At 43.1% G+C, this 21,164-nt stretch overlaps 1 protein-coding gene across 7 annotated transcripts in view; it reads right to left on the bottom strand.

Annotated features, from left to right (window-relative positions):
- Positions 1-6,621, bottom strand: part of LOC140487011 (paired box protein Pax-7) — a 159,558-nt gene extending 152,937 nt beyond the window's left edge. For 2 of the 7 annotated variants that reach the window (XM_072586366.1, XM_072586372.1), the window contains exons 1-4: positions 5,945-6,617; positions 4,202-4,437; positions 2,896-3,025; positions 1,735-1,863 (exon numbers count right to left, since the gene is read on the bottom strand). In XM_072586366.1, coding sequence (XP_072442467.1) covers positions 1,735-1,863; positions 2,896-3,025; positions 4,202-4,437; positions 5,945-6,029 — 580 coding nt within the window. In that variant the 5' untranslated portion in view covers positions 6,030-6,617. Of the gene's footprint in view, positions 1-1,734; positions 1,864-2,895; positions 3,026-4,201; positions 4,438-5,944 lie in introns of all 7 variants that reach the window. The other 5 variants (XM_072586373.1, XM_072586368.1, XM_072586367.1 and 2 more) reach the window with 4 other exon arrangements.
- Positions 6,622-21,164: the final 14,543 nt, after the last annotated feature.

The following is a 21,164-nucleotide window of genomic DNA, read 5'->3' on the forward strand; positions in this document are numbered from 1 at the left end:
TCCTTGTCCCGCTCTTTTGTTCTGATGTTTTTTTTCCCCCCTCTCGCAGGTTTTTTGAATGAGAATGCCGAACTCTGTCCGCCTCAGAACAGGCTGCTGTCTTTTTCTCTCTCTCTCTCTCTCTCTCTCCCCCTTCTCTCTCTCTCTCTCTCTCTCCCTCCGCCTCTGTTCCCTTTTTGTGTTTCGGCTTTTAAAACATTTTCAATGGACTCGAAGCTCTTTGTACTCAAGTTCATCTCCAAGTCTGAAAATGAGTCCGTCTTCAAGAAACCCCTTTATCAAGCCCAGAAGAAATGTTTGAACATCTCGTTTGACAGTTTTTTGTCCTTTTTTTAAAAAAAAAAGGGGGGGGGAGGGAGGGAGCAAATGTGTTTGAATTTTCCCGAGTGGGCCCCGAGGAATTAACAGAACAAACAAGCTTTATTTTTTTCTTCAAAAGTTTGACCGGGAATAATCTTGGGTTGGTACACAAGTCAGCGGCCAGGCCTCACCCCCGACACCGGTTAAAAGGATCAACCCATTGATACAACTTATCGGCACTTTGCTTGGAACACGCAAAGTGCAAGGGAGAGAAAGCAGGACCCATGTGTGACAGACGCCATTTACTTAAGCAGAAACCCACTCTCACTGAACTGAACCAGCCGCAAGCATGAAACCAAACATAGCACATCATTTTATATACTTAACCTCGCCATCAAAACAACCACCGCACCACATCCACAATTGCCAGCAACTTTCCCGGGTTATATTTTCTATGGTCTCCCTGCAGGTTCCAATTGATTCGCTGACGAAGCGATGGTGTTCGCTCTCTCTCTCTCTCTCTCCCCACCACCCCATTTCCCACCCCCAATCTGTCTGTCCCTTGATCATCCGCCCACAGTCAATGCCCCATCTCCTCGCCTTTTATCAGCCGGCTGCAGTCATCTCCCTCTCCTAATTGTTATTGATTGGCAGAGCGGGCAACTGTCAGCCGTGGTTTCAAGGGACCGTTTAAGAAACCCGGAGAACGATCTGTCCCACAACACAAATTAATTTAAGCTCCGACACTTGCCCTGAAACTCCATGGTGAATAATGGATGGCTGCAGCCTGTGGAAGAGGGGAGACCAGCGCTGGCTTCCCGCAGCAAAGCGTTTTACACTCGGCACCATCTCCTGGGAGGGAAATCTCCCCCAACGCTGGACGCTGTATTCCCCCAAACCTACAGAAACACTGAGGTCCTCATACAACAAAATATCTCTGCGAGGGGAGGGGAGCATCCGTGCCCCTTCCAGACATAGATTTTGAAACATTGCTGAGGGTGTTTTTATGTGCGCCCTGTGGTAACTCGAAAGACAACAAACGCCGGTTTGTGTGTGTGTGTAAGTGTCCTTTCCTAAATTTGCAATCATTGTTAACTCCAGCATGAAGAAGCTACACCAAATTACACAGGGAGCGCCCCGGAATGCAGTCAGGCGCGAGTAACTGCAGGTTTAGAACCAAGCCCTGTTTCCCCCCAAACCTGAGTGTTTTAAACCAACATCCCAACCGCGCAAAACTGAGGCGGGATTGAGACTTGAGTAGGGAATTTACTCCTCCCCCTTCCCCAGCCACCATTAACGTTCCAACCACCCCCCCCCCCCACCCCAGTCCAGCTCTGCCTCCCCCCGCCACCCCTACCCAGATACTAACAGAATGACAAGAGGAACTCAACTAATCTCCAACTGGGAGGAAACAAAACCAAGAGTCAATGTTACCTTTCTCCCCGAGGATTCCATCAATACTATGTTTAGTCTTTCTGCCCCCTTCTTCCTCCTTCTTCTCCATTTCTTCGTCATCATCTCTCTTTCCAAACTTGGCTCTTAACACCCGACTGATGGAGCTCACTTTCAAAAGAAAAAATAAAATAAAATAATTATTTCGTTTTTTTTGGGGTGGGGGAATCATTAGTTTGGGTGATTTTACTGAAGTGATGATTCAAAGCAAAAGTCTTGAACGAGTCCATTTTCCTCAAGCCGATTGTTTACATTACTTCTGGCCAGTTAAGGTATTATATAATGATTTCAAATTTTAAAAAAATTCTCCTAAAATCTTATGAAATTTGATAACATTACAAATAAATCGTGGTCGTTCTTTTCATTAAAGTCTACTGTGGACACATTCAATCGTTTCACTATGAATGTGTTCTGATAGGTGTTACTGGGATTTTTAAAACAAAAACAAAATGGTTAAAACTGAAAAAAAAAGGGGGTTTCCAGGTGAGGAACGAGCTGTTCCCAGAATTCATTCTCACCCGCCCACCCCACAAGCTCTTTCCCCATCGCCCTCAAACCTGTCAATTACAGCGATGGGGATAGCAACTGAATGCGGGCGCTTCGGCCCCTGGGCTGAATGGGTGGGTGGGGGGGGGTAAATCGGTGGAACCGACCGGAAGAAAGAAAAATGATCACGAAGAAATGCTGAAAGACACCAAACTGGTCAAGAACCCAACCTAGCAAATGCCCCGCCGCCAACCCCGGAACCGAATCGTAACACAGGCCTGTGGAGACTTCATAAATCCACCCTGCAACTTTGAGCAGCTTCGCTGGAAAGTCAGTGTGTATTTTCTGCCGGTGCAGCGCGGGAACAGAAGGTGACTCAATTGTCTGTGATCGTTTTCGAAATTCAGCAAATTGACTTTTTTTGTGTGTGTGCATTGGTGTCAATTTCGATTAAGTTCAAGTAAAAATATTGCACAAAGTTCAACGGTGACAGTTTTTAAAAGCTGCAGTTTGGGTGGCGTTTGGGCTCTGTATGTGCCCTCGTTCTCTGCCTGTCTCTCTCTCTCTGTCTCTCTTCAAATGAATGATTGAGAAAAGTGTTGGAAATTGTGTAGGTCTGACAGGTCCCTTTATAAATAGTTGGAAGTTTTCCCTCACCTGAAGGTACAGTGCTCCTGTCACAGATGCCGTCCTTGAGTAGTTTGTCCCTGATCTCCCAACTAAACATCCCGGGGTTTTCTCTCTTGTATTCCTCGATCTTTTTCTCCACATCGGGCGTTGCTACCTGCTTTAGTAGGGGAAACAGATATCGGAATAGACAGAGACAGACACAAGGGGGAAAAAAAACAAACTTTTAATTTATTTGACGTGAGACTCACAATCAGAGCTTTTTAATTCATAGTCTGAAAACCACCACAGCGGCCCAATTTGTTTTAAATCCAGAAGATGCATTTATTAATAAGTTGCCATGTGTCTTGTCTAACTGTGACTCATGACATTGTGAGGGGACAATATAACGACTGATGCTCTTCCTCCTAAAGACTAGCTTATTTGACTCATATATATTATAGATTGTAATGTTTTGAGACAGGGATGTTGTTGTCTTATGTCTCACAGAGTTCGCGTTGTAGCTAGTTCAGTGTTTAATTCCAGTTCAGTTCCCTCTGTTGTCATTGCTGCGATTGCCCAGTTTGATGTGGAACCAGTCTCTTCTTCAACTGTGTCAGGGAGAGGAACAGAGACCCCTATAGTTTTGGCCCTTATTTCAAAGATCAATCGGTCAGTGCACTCCTGAGTTGAGCTGAATAATCGTGCTACGTATAATCGATTTGTTGGAATATACGCCATTCAGAAAACAAAAGGTTATCGTGATAATTAAAAAAAAATCCTTTCATTTTCCGAGAGTTTTCCACTCGGATGATGCGGATTTAATGGGAAATAAATACAATGCATCAGCGAGGGTTGGTGCAGGGAATGACTGGGAAAAGGGTCTCTGCTGGAGAGAGGGTCTCTGTTGGGGTGGAGGACCCACTGGCACGGTGTGTTTTGTTTTGCCCCTTTCCAACAGTAAGATAAAGATTGCGAATGGTTTTTGTCAGGTTCATCCTTTTGTTTTCCTCCTTCCACCATAAATCTCCAAAACCATATTTTTTTTTGTGGATGTTATGTGCCTGTGAGTACGTCAGTGTGTGTGTGTGTGAATGTGTGTGTATCTGTGTGATTGAGAGGTGGGGAGTGGAGAAAGTTTGTGACCACATAAAGTTGAACTTCAGTGCTTCGCATGTACATCTGCCGGTGACTGGAAAATGTCAGGATTTGTGTTTTTTCCTCCCCCCACCCCCTCCCTTCTCTGCGGAGCATCGCATCAATGCTCCCCTTCAAAGGAATATTGCTTTCATTTGCTCGGTGTCATCATTCTGACCTGTTAGAGGGTCGCCCCGGCCCAGCTATTTGCTCCACTCACCCTGGGCTTGCTCCCTCCGATAGCCCCGGGTCGGATCGAGCCAGTTTCTTGATAGCGACACAGGATTTTCGATACACAGCCGTGAGAGACACGCAGCTGCCGGGAGATGACACAGGGCCGGATACCGTGATGGGCCATCTCCACGATTTTGTGTCGAATGTGGTTTGGTAGTGGCCTGCCGTTTATAAAAACGCCGCCGAGCTGATTTACTCTCCCTTGGCCCAGAGGAGTGGACACTGGTTAGAGAGAGAGAGAGAGAGAGAGAAGGTGGGGGGGAAGAAACAATGAAACAGGTCAGCAGTGTACAAACCTCTCTCTGGACCCAGTGTTTGTGACTGGGAGATAAAGAAACAATTTCAGAATTCATTGCCCAATAACAGTTGCAGTTTTTAATTTTCATTCTGGTATTTATTTTAATTAGGGAATTCCACTTCCCTTTAAGATTTGCAGAATCCAGCTCTCCCCAAGACTGTCATCATTGTCGAAATCTGCTTTTCAAACAGGTGTGTGTCACTGGCTGAGTTCCAGATTTAACTGCGCGAAGTTTAGGGGCTGCTGTGTTTAAAGTGGTGTAACATTAATTTAATTATAACTTGCCATGTAAACCTTTTCCTGTTAATGAGGGGGAAGTGGCGTGTGATACCACAGTTCAGATGGTCACTAACTACAGTGGAGCTGAACGCAGTTTTAACCAGTCAGCCTAGAAATGTAATCAGATTGAAGGCAATTAAAGTCCTAACTTTTTAAACAAGGTTGACTTGGGGGGATCGGGCAAAACACCTTTCTGTAGAATTGAACCTCATTCTAATCTAATCGATTCACTCGTCACAAATCGCGGCGGCCTCGCTTCATAGAAATGCGCGATTTTCCGGTTAAAGGTGGACTTCGAGTTAACGAAATCGTCTTGAATGAATTCGTTTCCCCCAAGAAAGGTTTGTTCACCAAATGGAGTGTGTTAGTTGTATTTTAATAGATAAAAGGCGAGACGGAATTAAAATCCACAGAAGGCGATCAGGGGCTGGTATTACCCCCCCTTCACCAAGCTGCTTGGAGCTCCCTGTTTCTTAATCTGCATCAGGCATTGCTAATTTACAGGAATGATGACCAGCACATGCGGTTAGTTTGGACACGGCTCGTTCCTCCCAAACGTCGCTAAGTGGCCCAATTCTGCACTCGGTGAGCACTAGAAACTGTAGCACTTTCCTCGCTCATTATTCCCAGTCATGTTGTGCAAATATTGGAGTAATCCCCCTTATCCCTTTCCTGACTATTTCTTCACTTCAGTGTGCTGAATGATGCACTTGACTAAATCCACCGAGCTTGTGTGTTTTGCAACAAGCCTGACTGATGGGCTTTTACCAATTTCTCCTTAGTCACGAAACACACGGATGGAGAGCGGCAGTCGCTAAATAAATCCCGTCCCAGACCCTCCAACATCATCACTCTGTGCATGGCTGCACGTGCTTGGAAACCATATCACAAAAATACCATTAGCTCGAAACGCCTGGTGCCAAATGAATTAAAGATACACGGATGTCTTATATTAAAGCAGGTGCACCAATACCGGACTCACTCTACACTAAACCAACAGCCAAACCCTCCAACATGGTTAAGGAAATGTTCCTTTTTTAAGTAAAGTGATTAAAGTTCTATTCCAGATACACGACTTTTTTCCTCCTTGCACTCCAGTATTTAAATACATCTTATCGAACTGAGGTAAGCTGTTGTTCACAGCAACCATACCTTCCAGAGGGAAACCGGTCCGGTTGTAGCTTTGGCCTGGACTCGGGCGCATCATCCGCGGTGCTGTCCCGGTTAGAGACGTCATTGTCGATTCGGTATGGAGACGAATGGTACTGGGGAGGGATGGGGGGTGGGGTGGAATGACTGGGTGGGGGTTGGGGGGGGGGGGGTTCGTGGGGGTGGGGGGTAGAGATTTACACAGACAGACACACAGAGAGACAGACAAAACTGAGCGAAGCACCAAATCCTCCTCTATCCCCTGGTTTCCAGTCTCTACTCGGTGCAGCTGCCTTCTCGGTCCTGGCTGGACTCGCTTTGTGCGCTTCCTGCAGGAAAAAAAACTTTCTTAGAAAGTGGGCTGAGGAGTTTGTAGACTGAAGGGTAACTTGGCGGGGGAGGGTAGCGGTAGTAAAGAGAACCCCTTCACTGTTCGCAAGGAACAATTTCCCTCCCCGGTACAATGTTCTTGCTGCTTGCTAATCTCCCTCTTATTTGCTTTAATGCTGTTTTCGTTTTGAGGAAAGTTTTGTTTTAGAAGACAAACTCTCCAGGAAGCGGGGAGATGTCGAGGAGCCCAAGTTCGACGCAGTGTGGTGGAGGAGAGAAGTTTAAACTCTGATAGGCTCGGGCTGATTCTTTTATTCATGAGGAGGGAGCGGATACATTGACAACTGAACGCGCCAATGACAGTGAGAGACTCCGGGCCCGATCACACATTGTACATTCACTCTTTCGCTGCCTCGTTTTGGACCAAACAGCTGTTTTATTAAAAACAATTTTCAAGAAAAGGTTTTGGGAAAAGAAAACGACCACTTTAAAACAAAAGAGTAAGAGCTGCAAGTTATTTGAATGAATAGAAATACATCTCGCCTTCTCATCAATGGGACAAACACGAAACAAACTTCAGGCCGAAATATCTAATCTTTCAGTTACCCTTCAATGACCAAGACACTCTATTTAACAACCTCTACCATTCAGCTGGACAAACACCGACTCAAGAAGCATAACTCTGACTCCATGGCCGCTGTCTGTCTTACTGTCACTGAGCACCGTTGCCTGGTGTTGTAGACAAATATTGGCAATAAAGGCGATCCTAATTTAAGTGAAATTTCACGTTAATTCGCTTTAATGTTGTAGTTTCGGTGACTGCAATTCAGCGAGAGTCAGTATCCCTCAGATTGCGAGGAGAATTGTAAAGGACCATTACGCGGTGGAACTGTATTTAAAGATGTAATGTAAAAGTGCATGTCTTGATGGTAACAATAAGGGATTTGTTTAATGCTAGGATTTTGTTAGACTGGCCTCTTCTTCCAGCGCGCGTCCACATGTCCCCCTCGGATCTGCCCTGTCCTGTCTTACATCATTCGATCGTTTTCGCAACTTTTTTTTGGAATAGATTTCAAAATTAATTTGACCAGACAGCAGGAAGATTTTGTTCGGAGGAATTCGGTATCTTTAATTCCTGATGGCATTAACTCGTTAACATGACTTCACTTATACCAGGGGAACAAGGCAAAGGTGGCTGCTTTCAAGGTAAAGAGATCGGTTCATCTCAGAGCGGGGGGGAGGGGGGCGCGTTTAGGATTTGCTTTTTCCATCAGTTGAAGCGCAGAAACGTTTTGGAGAACTGGTTGTTTTCGGGGTTCAAATATTTTTGATGGATTAAAAAAAAATCATTTTATTTTCTGAGGAAACTGTGGCGAAATCTCCTTCCCAAAGGCACAAATTGTGCATAACGATAGACCCTTCTGTCAAAAATATACTCTCACACACACACAGACCCAAATACAGAAACACACAGACCCACTCACAGACCCCTCCACACTGAAACACACAGACCCACTCACAGACCCCTCCACACTGAAACACAGAGACCCACTCACAGACCCCTCCACACTGAAACACACAGACCCACACACAGACCCCTCCACACTGAAACACACAGACCCACTCACAGACCCCTCCACACTGAAACACAGAGACCCACTCACAGACCCCTCCACACAGAAACACACAGACCCACTCACAGACCCCTCCACACTGAAACACACAGACCCACTCACAGACCCCTCCACACTGAAACACAGAGACCCACTCACAGACCCCTCCACACTGAAACACACAGACCCACTCACAGACCCCTCCACACAGAAACACACAGACCCACACACAGACCCCTCCACACAGAAACACACAGACCCACTCACACACAGAAACACACACACCCACCCACACACTGAAGCACACAGACTCACACACAACACCCACACACACTGAAACACACAGACCCACACACACTGAAACATACAGACCCGTACACACACACCTGAAACACACAGACCCCCCCCACACACTCAGACCCACACAGAGACCCCCACACTGAAACACACAGACCCACTCACAGATCCATGCACAAACTGAAACAAACAGACCCACACCCCCACCCCCATACTGAAACACACCCACCCACCCACCCACTCACACACCCCACACTGAAACACACTCCCCACACTCAGACCCCCACACAGACCTATGTAAACACTGAAACAGCCCCCCACACAGACCCACTCAGAGACCCCCACATTGAAACACACTCCCCACACTCAGACCCCCACACAGACCTATGTAAACACTGAAACAGCCCCCCACACAGACCCACTCAGAGACCCCCACACTGAAACACACTCCCCACACTCAGACCCCCACACAGACCTATGTAAACACTGAAACAGCCCCCCACACAGACCCACTCAGAGACCCCCACACTGAAACACACTCCCCGACACTTAGATCCACTCAGACCCATGCACACATTGAATCACACAGATCCCCACACTGAAACACACAGACTCACACAGAGACCAACACACAGACCCACACACACAGACCCCCACACTGAAACACACAGACCCACTCACAGACCCATATACACATTGACCCACACACAGACCCACGCACATACTGAAACACACAGACCCACACACACACTGAAACACAGACCCACACGCAGATCCCCACACATTGAAACACAGACCCATGCACAGACCCACACACACTGAAACATACAGACGCACACGTACATAGAAACACACAAACCAAAACACACTCACATAAATAAAAAAACAGACACATATATACAGACTCACACACATAGAGAAACATAGACAAATATAAATGGTGACACGCCGATCCAACCAGGTAAGGGCACACAGAGCGACACATACAGAAACTCAGATACCTGTATACATTGACACATAAACTCACGCACACAGACACACAGACCCACATACATAAGGACACAAATCCATAAACACAAATACACACATCCCACACCCATACACCACACAGACCGATCCATACGTGAATACTCCATAACACACGTACAGCCATATGCATATTCCTCATATACACGAATACATAGAAACCCCATACACATTCAGAAACAACCTCTCCAGGTACACCACTTACAACAGCGCATACTTCAACAAATACATATAGTCACACACACTCTCACGTGGAGACATCCCCCAATACACATACAGACATATAGACTGCCAGTACACATCCACACATGTAGATTACCTGCACACGGAAACACTCCCACACAAACAGACATACACACCCATAAACACACACACACACACACACACACACACATTGACACACAGGCGTGTACATGCAGGCATCCAAAATAGGCAAGCACAAAGACATTACAACAGTAATAAACACACATGCACAAAGACACACGCAAAGACAAAGACCCAGCCATCTCCTCCTCTCCCCGACCTCCGACCTCTCTACCCAACCCCACCCCCACCCCCACCCCCGGCACACACACGGAACAAAACGTTGTGAGAAATACCAAAAATGAGTCACAAAAGTTTCTGATTTAATTTCCCCTCAGTGGCTGATCTCCGCGAGCATGTTAATTGTTCTAATGTAATACAAGACTGATCACTGGTACCAGGAACCAATCGATGATCCCTTTATTAAATGTGTTCTGTTATGGCTATTTTACAAAATGTCACCGATGTTAATTATAATAATAAGAATCTTAAAAAGTTGCGCTTTGCTTCACACACCCTCCCCTAATCTTCATTTAATTCGTATTCAGCTCTGCTAATAATTCGCTCGCCTAGTAATAACAGTGCGTGTATTCCATAAATAACTTTCTAAATGAAAATTGGGAACAAAAGGGAATCTCGCTGTGTGTCAGACAGATACCCAGACCGGACGTGATATCAGTACAACCTCTGAAATCCACACAATAATTAATTGCAAGCATCTTTTCTGAATTATTTCTTTTAAAAGTTATAATTATTTTGTGGCTCTGTAGTTGAGCATTTGAAAAGAAATCTCTCCAGCGCTGGTTCTCTGATAGTCTGCAGACTGTTCTTGCGCAATGTAAGCGGTGTGCTTAGAGACCGGTCAGTAATTTGAAATTTCATATCTTCTATTCTCACGCTGAAATTAATTTCCATCCTAACTTTAACTTCACTCCCATCGCACTATAATTCAAACCAATTCACCCCCAAAATTAAACTTCAAATCTAATTCTAACCCCAGTTTTACTCGAATTAAAGCTAACTTAAATCTCATTTTTAATATCTAAGACTACTCAAAGCACAGTTTCCAGTGTTTAACATGCCAATTCAAATACTACACCTCTGTCTTAGTCCGAGGTTTCGTTTGAACGAATTGATATAGTGAACAATATCTGGAACCTTAAAAATACTGCAGGAGGACCGGGGAGCGGAATGGGACTTACCTTGTGTTGGGCAAGGAAGAGACTTATTCCTAAAGTTGCAAACCAGATTCCAGCCCTTGCGAGATTATCGTTCCCTTTGTATTCGTTTCCCAGCATTCAGGGTTAGAAAGATAGTCACTTAAAAAGCCGGAGCTGCCCAGAAATAAGTGAAGCACCAATCCTTGTTAATATTACCCTTCACCGTCCACTTCTTTCTAAAGTGATCGGTTCTGCTAATCGTTGATAGCAAGTTGTCACCCCAATATCTAATTATATCTGCCGCAAATGTTCAGCTTTATGCAGTCTTTAGCTATGTTAGGCACACACATTCAATCACCTCAGTCACCAGCACACGGTAATTTTTGAACCTAATATTAAGTTATGGCATTTCTTAATATTCCAGTTACAACAGTGTCCATTGCTCAGTTATATTGATTTCTAAAATCCAGCTGCATCAGTTCTTAAAAATTGCAATGTCAGCCTTCAACATATGTTCTGAACAACAGTTCAGTTCAGAGAAGTTCATTCACTTAATTTCTGGGATAAAGGGTTTATCTTAGTGAAAAATATTGTAAACAGGTAAAGAATGGGAACGATCTTATTGAAATATATTTAGAGGATGGAATAATATGGATATCAGGAGGAGACTTTCGGTTGTAAGGGGAACTACAGCAATTTAAGAATAGGAGGTCCCCTTTTTATGACTGAGATGGGGATATTTCTTTTTTTTTTCTCTGTCATAAGGCCATGAGAGTGTGGAATTCTCCTTCCCAAAAGTAGTGAGGCTGAATATTTGAATTCATTCAAGACTGAGTTAGAATTTTGATTGACAAGGGAGTCAAGGGCTGGATGGGGGTAGGGGGAGGCGGTTTTGGAGGGGATGGTAAAGTAGAAAGGAGACCATAACCAGAACAGACATGATCGAACTGAATGGTGGAGCAGGGCCAAACGGCCTGTTCCTCTTCGTATTAGTTCCCAATGTCCAGTCACATTAGTCCGCTGTATCCAGGATATTAACCTTAATATCAATTCCTAATATTCACTGTATCTATCACTAAAACGTAGTTGTATCAATACACCATAGCAAGTGTTATATTCATTCTCAATATCTAGTTACTAGCTCCAATCCTAATGATTCAAAATGGCGCCTTCTTGAGACGACAAGTGAAAGTTTTCCACTGCATTTTATTGTATCCTTACTGTAAAATACGAGTGACAATTAAAATCAAAATCAAATCAAACTTCAGTTTCGTAATTGCAATATCGAGTTACATTTGTTCCCAAACTGCAATTTATTAATTCTTGCGGTTTATTTTATCAGTTTCAATAATCATTCATTCATCTTCGCCGTCCAATTAGATCACTTTCAAATATTAATTTATCTCCATATCCAGTTAGACCAATTTCCAATATTGAGGTTTATTAATCGACATTAACCTATCGAGTTACACCAGTTTCCAGTGGTATTGGTTTTTAGTATTCAGGTGTATTCGTTTCCAGTACTGTATTCATTATCCGTCAGATACACTTGTACAGTTGCATTTCCCATTATTCAGTATAACTGTCTCCAATATCCAATTACATCAGGCCTCAGCATCCTGTCATATTATCCTTAATAATTAGTAATGATCAATTTCCAGTATTGTGTTAAATTGCTTTTTAATATGCACGTGCACTAATTGTACAAAATCTGGATATATTAGAAGCAATATCATGTCCATCAAACTCCAATATCTATCCTCACTAATAGTCATTACTATCCCTCATATCCTGTTCTATTAAACTCCAATAACTCGTTATAACAGCCCGAATATCCAGTTGGGTTACAGTTAATCCCCAAATATAACAATGTCAGTTGCCAGGATCTGATTATAACAACGCTCAAAAATCTGAATCCTGCTGAGTATAGCTGGAATTCCCTAAAATACAAACGTTGCTCCTAATATAACTTGACTAGTTGTGATCTTGATGCCCCACCCGTAGGTTTAATAACATTGGCAAAGTTTACTGACACTGGTTGCAGGGAACTTGAGAGGAAAATCCTTTCTCAGGTGATTTGTGTGGGCCCCACACAGTCTCCCGTTGTCTGCAATGTCAGTCGTACATCCACATCAGGTAAGAGACAGAGTGTGGGCTGGCCACTAATCTAAAACTGTCACTGTTGCACAAAACAGCGAAATCCAGAATCTAGTTTAATCGCAGTTAATAAACCAAAGATCAAAGAGGATTTTGTCACCGTGACCAAACAAATGTAAATGTATTTAAACACATTAAAACTTCAGTCAGGCTGTACAGGTGCGGGTTTAGAGCAGAGAATATCTGGAAGGCGTGTGCTCTGCGCTGCTTCATCAAGCAAAAATATCAAGTTAGCTCTGGGAGAGGAGGGTGGGGTGGAGTGGGGACGCCGGCTGTGGATGCGGTAGCATTGAGCAACATCAGGCACAAGGGGATGAGTAGGCAAATTTCCAAAATTATTTCTCTCACAATCAGGTCAAATTGTGTTTTGACATAACAAAGGGGTGAGAGAAAACAGGGAAGGGGGAGTAACAAGAGGAACGCGGAGTGCGAGAAGATGGGAAAGGTAATGTGAGAGATAATGTGAGAGGGATCAGGAACCTCACTCCGTGTTAAACTCAAGTAACGAGAAAGGCAGGCGAAAGTGAGGGCTGCAGATGCTGGAGACCAGAGTCAAGATTAGAGAGGGTTTTTGCCCGAAACGTCGATTTTCCCGCTCCTCGGATGCTGTCTGACCTGCTGTGCTTTTCCAGCACCACTCTAATCTTAACGAGAAAGGCACACTGGGTTCGAAATGTTAGGTCTGGTTCTCTCTCCACAGATGCTGCCAGACCTACTGAGTTTTTGCAGCACTTTTAAAAAAATCAGATTTCAAGCATACGCAGTGCTTCACCTTTATTTCAGTGTTTAGGCAACTTTGCTCTGTGTCCAACCCCAGGCCGCCCTGTCCCGGGAATGTTTCTTGTTGACGCTACAGAGTTTAAGTCTGGAGGTCTACCATGTTGAGGAACACATCATTCATAAAGAAGACGGAAATTTTGCATAAAATTGTATCTCTGACGGTAAATGCCTGTGGTGCAGAACAAATTTTTCAGGAAAATCAAAAAAGAATATTCTTAAATGTCAAAATCTACGTTTCAGATTGAAACAAAACTATTTAAAGCAGGAGAGACTCCCACAGACGGCAGGAAGAACAGATTTTGAGTTACTCTTCAAAAGTTATTACAGGTTGTCGTTAAAGGGATATAATCTCGTTGAAAGGGCCTCTTAAAAAGGTATGTTCACCGTGAAAATGACAATCTTGAAAGAGAAAAACCCTCTCTGGCATTTTTATTTTATTTTCCAAAACCATCGCACCATGAGTCATCCCGTGAATTGTAACAAATGCAATCGATCCAGGATTTTTCCAGCTCTTTGTAAGGCAAAAAGCAGTTTGTAAAATGCTTTCAAGATGAACGCATGCTCCTTTAAGAGACAACATCCTTGCACAACCCGAGCTCCCGTCCAGTTGGTGAGTAATTATGAGATTAGCAGCAGCGAGAGTCATATTGCATGCTGTTAAATTGACACACCGAAAATCCGCTAGGGTTGTCTATTTGAGTGAGTGGGTACCAATCTCAGTGAGTTTAACCCGACCCGGGATCAATGGAGTGTGAGCCGGGAGCTGAGGGTATATGGGGGTTAGCACTGCGGAAACAAAAGCTTCAATCTCCCACCTGCTCATGGTAAAGAATTAGATTCAGAAATCCAGGTGCGGATACCCAGGGCTGCCAGGTTGTGAAGCCCATATAGTAGAATATCATCAAAATATCGGACCAATCATAACCGGAAACATACACTGTGTTTCTCTCTCCACAGATGCTGCCAGGGGAGTTTGATGTATGAAACCTGACCTTTCCCTGAGTGGTATATTTGAACCTCCCCTTACCCCAGAGAGCTGCATAGAATCTTACTCCCGTCCTCTGAAAGCCCTTGTGACAACCAGCAATTTCGCCGATGTGGGCGAAATCAGGGCACTGGGTTTAATTCGGGCAAGTTTCGGACTGGATCCAAGAGTTGGGAATCTCCTCTCGGTTTGAACCTAACCATTAACATGTTTACCAGAGACTGGCTTCCCTGTAATACAGGTCCTTCAGGCCTGATCTTCGACATTGAGCCCGGTTAGGCTTTTTAACTGTCTGTACCTCCCTCCAGACCAGGGGTCTGCGGAATGCACGCCACTTGCTAATTCATTAATTCATTAAAGTGGCTGAACTCCTGCAGGGTCCTGATCGCCTGAGGCTGGGCAATCACTTTCCAACGTAGTTAGTTCCCAGTTCTGAAGAAGGGCCATTGGATCCAAAAAGTCAACTTTGCTTTCTCTCCACAGACGCTGCCAGACCTGCTGAGTTTCTCCAGCAGTTTTTGATTTTATTTCGTTCCCTTATTGGGTTTTCACCGAGTCTTCCCCTCAGATTCAGCAGATAATAGAGAAGTAACACGTATCAGGAGACGAGGGATTTGGAGCGGGAGAGATGTTTGGTTTTGATACTCAGGACAGGAGTGATAGAGTAAGGCGGCCTTTTTAATGCACATCAGTTTAATATGTTCTCTAGGGATCTGGCTGCAGCCACTCCATTCACCAACTCAGACATACTCAGCACTGAACTGCACTCAGAGATCATTGTGAGAGCCTGACAGTTGAATATCACCGAGATGATTCATATTGGAAATGGTCCTGTCATCAAAAGTGATCTCTGTTACCACGGTTAAGTGACCGCACGTGAGCCCAGACAATGAGTTTAGTCAGGCTGTTCAACTATGAGAGGCATCACAAGGCTGGGCTACTTTTGCCCATTTCATAGGATAGCCCTGGGCTCCAGAGAGACACTGCAGCGCCCTCTACTGTTCCAGCTAAGATCAGTGAATGCAGCACTATCACAGCCGGTTACAAAGGGGAGGACTCTCTTAGCCATTTAAGCTTTTCTGTTAACACAACTACGATCCATTCTGTCTCTGATGAAAGATGCACGCTGCCCGGGATGGTATGTTTGGCACAGGATGAGCAGTGGAATATTTCTTAGGAACAGTGGAGAATTAATAGATTCAGAGAATGAGGAATTAAAGAGAAGTCAATCTTTTATTCTTCCCTGTATAGTGGCTCAGCCTATTACATAATTTACATAGATTTTTAATAACTGGCTTGGATTATGCTAGCTCAATCATTTATGAAGCAATTATGAATTTAAGGTTATAGTGAGAGGTTGAACCCACCAGGAGGTGCTGAATAGGATGAGACCCTTACATCTAAAGAAGAGAATGCTGAGGGCTGACTCGGTGGTGATATTTAAGGCTCAGAATTGTGTTTGATCGGATACATACAAGGAAGATATTTAACAAGTGGGGGAGATCAAAACTAGAGATTAGGAATTCGGGATAGTCACTAATAAATCCAATAAGGTATTTAAAAGTAACATCTATAGCCAGAGAGTGGGGAGGCCATAGACCTTGCATCAAGTTGTAGTTAAGGGGAATAATATTGATGCATTTAAAATGAAGCTAGATTATGTACCCGAGGGAGGAAGGAATGGAATGCTATGTTGATAGAGATTGATGAAGCAGGGTGGGGCGGCCCAAATGGAGTGTTAACTGCAGGATCAAGCAGTGTGGGCTAATCAACCTGTTCTTGTCCTGTAAAGTCTATAATTCTATGTATGGTTTCACAGGCTAGGAAACTCTGGCACACAGACCTGTAGCAAATCTATTGCCCCAACAGTGCACAAGTCGGATACAAATGAGAAAGGTCATTCTATTCGTAAGGAAAAGGATGGAGAGTCCTCATCACAGCACTGTACACTTGGTTGAGTAAGTGAAAGATTTCACATCATTCATTAATCTGGAGTCAATTCCAAATATTTATCAGCATCTTGGTTGAATCTTTCAGCGATTCCATCCTCTTGTTTGTTTTTCTCATCATGAATTAATGTTCTGGACTTGCCCTTTGCTATATTGGTTGACATCTTATATACCTTGTTCAAGGCTAAAACATGTTTCAAGGCTTTCCACTAATCTTAAACACTTAATGCTGGGGCTCATTCTTACAACTATATTTGCAGTTTACTTCACTCACCATCATGGTCTTACATTCAAAATGTTTTTCTTCAACCAATTTTTCAACAATGCTTACATTTATTACCCATTCATAGTTGCTCCTGCTGTGATGAGGCGTACCGTGCCCAGATTTTGTGCTATACTGTATGATTAAGTTGGATGAAGAAATAGAATATTTTATCTACAGTTTGCAGGTAACAGTAAATTAAGAGATACAGGAGGTTGTATGAAAGCAAGAAGAAAATTACAAAGAGACATACGAACACTAAGTGAATGTAGACAACAATGACAAAATGAAGTTCAGTAATGGAATGTGTGAAGTTATCCACTTTGAAGCTGCAAACTATTTTCTTAAAGATGAGACACCAGGAATTGTGGAGGTGTAAAGAGATTTGAACATCCATGTAAATAAATGACTAAAGGACAATGCATACAATAGACAATAGATGCATACTTGAAGTAACAAGAAAGTAGGGGGATCTTAAGTAAGTCAGTGTCTAAATATACAGTCATTTTATTTCAGTTGCATACAGTATTAATCATGTCCTGACTGGAGTACCATTTTGAGGTTTGGACACTGTACCTCAGAATGAATATATTGGTCTTTGTAAAAATAGAATGCAGGTACATTAGAATTATACCAGGGCTAACAGGGTTAAATTATGAGGACAGATTGTACGAAACTTGATTTTTGCTCCCTTGAGCTTAGAGAGTTGAAGGCTAATCTAATCATGATGATTACGATGATAAAAGGATTTGATAGGGTAGATGTGAAAAATAATCCTCTGACAGGAGATTCCAGAAGAAGAGGACCATCTGCAATTTGAAGCTAGGCCATTGTGGAATTGAAAATGACTTCCTCACGCAAATGAAGTGGAAATCTAGAACCATCTCCCCTAGAAGACTATGGATGTTTGGTGCCATTTGAAACTTTCAAGACGTAAATTAGTAGATTTTTGATGGGTGAGAATATCAAGAAATGAGAAGCTAAGGGAGTAAGATTCTGGGCTGTACAGCAACCATTGAATAGTAGAAGAGACTTCAAGGGCTGAATAGACCAGTCCAGTTCCTATAGTACAAAAGCTAAAGCAAACCAAGGCCTAGTTTGACATTTCAATATAAATTACAAGATGGATTACACTTTAAAGTATATAAATGACTAAAAGATACTTTAGGACATTTTGAGAACCCAAAGGTGCTATTTAAATGCAGATCTTTCTTCGACAGAATCTTTTGAGGGCCAGGAAATGTTAGGGGAAATTCTGCATGAGTTAATAAATGATAGCTACAAATGCAAGGGATAAATATGAAGAAATTAGTTCCTCAACTGTGATCACCTGAATTAACAGAGCAATGAGAATTCGAAGAGTTGTTGTTATCATTGGCTGCAGGTTGCAGGTGTGATTGACAGATGGCGCTGTTGGACCCAATTATAACGCTGCGTGCAGTAATCCTTCAAAGTGAAGAGTCTGGAAGGCCCCCTAAAGAAATTGACTGGGCTCCTCTGAACTCCCTACCTTCAGATATACTATGCATGTTTCAGGAGAATTTTATTTCCACTCCGTTTTGCTTTGCATTCCTTTAAAAAATTGTTCTCCCCAGTTTCCTAATCCCTCTCTGGTCCCTCTTGTCTGAAAAATGTGGGAATTTGGCCATTCAGTAAATGGATGGAGTACAGTGTAGCTGATCCAATACATTAAAAAATAAAATATATAAAAATCTTCACACGGTCCTTAAATGAATACTTAGGGTTTCAACATAATAGAACTCTGTCTATAACTCAGCCCAATTTATGTACCAACACTTTCCTGAAGCAATCTACAATGAATCAACTGTCCCACTCCCTCCTTACAGCTATGAATCTTTCTTTATTTCAACTATTGATCTAGTAGCCCCTTAAAAGATGGAAGAGCATTCATCGGTCATTCCCAGTGGCAAAACATTCCATTTTTCCACAACCTGCTATGAAAAAGCTCTTCACTTGAAATCTCCCTTCAATCTAACATTGACGTCCCAACATAAACAATAATAAATCTTCATTCACTCTACCAAAATGTTTCAAAACTTTGAACATCTCTTTTAAATCTTCTCTTGGCCTTCTATGCTAAGCTCCTGTTTCTTATCCCTGGCCTCATCCTTGGGAATCTATGCACCTCTCTTCCTGTGGCTTTAAGATCTTTTCAATAACGTGAAGCTCAAAACTACACATAGTCTGTAACACTGGTCTAAATATTGTTGTGTATTCATTTATCAATAATTTTGTTCCTCTCATAATCTATGTTTTTTTTAAACCATTTCCATCAATGTTTTAATGATTTTTATGTATCCACTTTCATACTTCTAAGGGAGTGTTCATGTGAACCCCACTGCCAGTGGGAAGCAGAAGTCATAGATTATGATGCCTAGCGATGACATATTGGGAGTGCTACAGACACTTTTGGGACTGAATGAAGAACCAGCAAGAAAGAGAAAAGAAGGAAGAGGATAGATCCAATTCCCCTCAGCTCTGACTACACCTTCATCTATTCCCTCTGTGGAAGAATCTCAGTCATGGAGAGGCCTGTCTAGCCACTAGCAGATTGAAGATTGAAGTCAACTGGAATCAGGGGGAATTTTTTCTTCTGGCTGGCTAGGGTCATGGCAAGCACAATGGAGAATGCTGGTGTGTTTACTGAAGGCTGGTATTGTAATTTCAGTGCAAGGACATTGCTGCAGGATGTCCTCAGCTTGAAGTCCTAATCTAAATCTTCAGTATCTTCATCAGTGGATTCCCTTAAATATAAGGTCTGAAGTGGGGATATTTGTGACTCTTCAGATACTGAAGCAGTCCATGCCTACACATAACATAACCTAGACAATGTCCAGACTTCAGGGGATAAATGGCAACTGTCGTTTGTGCCTTACATTTGCAGGTGTTATGGACTAGGCCAGTCCACTCAAAACATTCTTAAGCAGGCAGTCCAAGACCATAACTTTGCAATTTGTTTCGGTAAGTTTACAGTGAAAATTACTCGGAGTAAGATAGCTAGGTTGACTACTAGATTTTACAACAAATAAACATTTATTCACAAAATTACACAATGAAATACAAAGAACAGAATAAAGTACCCCTACAGAACTTAATCTATCCAACTGGATTAAATTATGCTGTTCCTAATGTACACAACAACAAGCAAACTTCCTTTAAAAACCAGTATAAATGGAACACGTTTACAGGTTGAAGTTGAGAGGCAGAAAAGAGAGAGAGCTTTCACACAACTCCCTGTTGAACTCTCCAGTTCAAGACTGAACTAAAATCGCTCAGCTCAGCTAGAGAGCTGACCACTCCCCTTTCATTATACAGGTCACTTCTAAAACATGACCACTTTGGCCTGAAGTCTCATCTGTTTACATAAATACAAAAGGCCTCTCAAAATCCTTTTCATCTCTGTACCAAAGCAAACGGCCTGGTTTATTACCACTCTGAAAAAATTCAAGGAAAGAGTCTCTTTGAGCCTTTAGAAATAAAGAGATCAACTTTGTGACACAGGCAGTGATCAACTCCAACAGTCAAGACTCTAAATGTTGCCCCTTGACATTTCTTTTGGTGAAGTCAACATCATCAACATCCTGGGTGTTAGTCGTTGTCAGAAACTGAACTGGACCAGACATATAAATACTGTGGCTAGAATAGCAGGTCAGAGACTTGGGATTCTGCAGGGAGTAACTCACATCCTGAGGCTGTCTACCAGCTATAAGGCACAAGTCAGAGTCCAAATACTCTCCCTTGGCCTGGGTCAGTGCCGCTTTAACAATACTGAAGGAAGCTTGACATTTGATTGATGTCCCATCCAATACTCTCAACATTTCTTTCTGCCACCTGGGATGCACAGTCACCCCAGCTTCTAAGGGAGTGTTCATGTGAACCCCACTGTCGGTGGGAAGCAGAAGTCATAGATTGTGATGCCTAGCGATGACATATTGTTTCATATGGTGGAGGGATCTTGTGGCACAGTGGAAATGTCTCTTCCTCTGAGCCAGGAGGCCCGAGTTCAGGTCATACCTGCTCCACAGGAGTTTAATAACATCTCTGAACAAGTCGATGAGAAAAGAAAACCCAATATGTGTTATCTAAAAGATGCAGTGCAGCAACTCACCAATGCTCCTTCAAAACCTGTGACAGTTACCACATTGAAGGACAAAGATGATAAATAAAGAAACACACTGTCACCTGCATGTTTCCTTCAAGGCTCACACCACCCTGACTTGGAAGTACATCACCTCCTTCCGTGTTGCTGGGTGAAAAATCTGGAACTCCCTTCCAAACAGCCCTGTGGCTTTACCTACACGAAATGGACTGCCATGATTGGAGAAGGCAGCTCACACATT

This window comes from Chiloscyllium punctatum, chromosome 16, assembly GCF_047496795.1.
Source record: "Chiloscyllium punctatum isolate Juve2018m chromosome 16, sChiPun1.3, whole genome shotgun sequence".
NCBI lineage: Eukaryota > Metazoa > Chordata > Chondrichthyes > Orectolobiformes > Hemiscylliidae > Chiloscyllium > Chiloscyllium punctatum.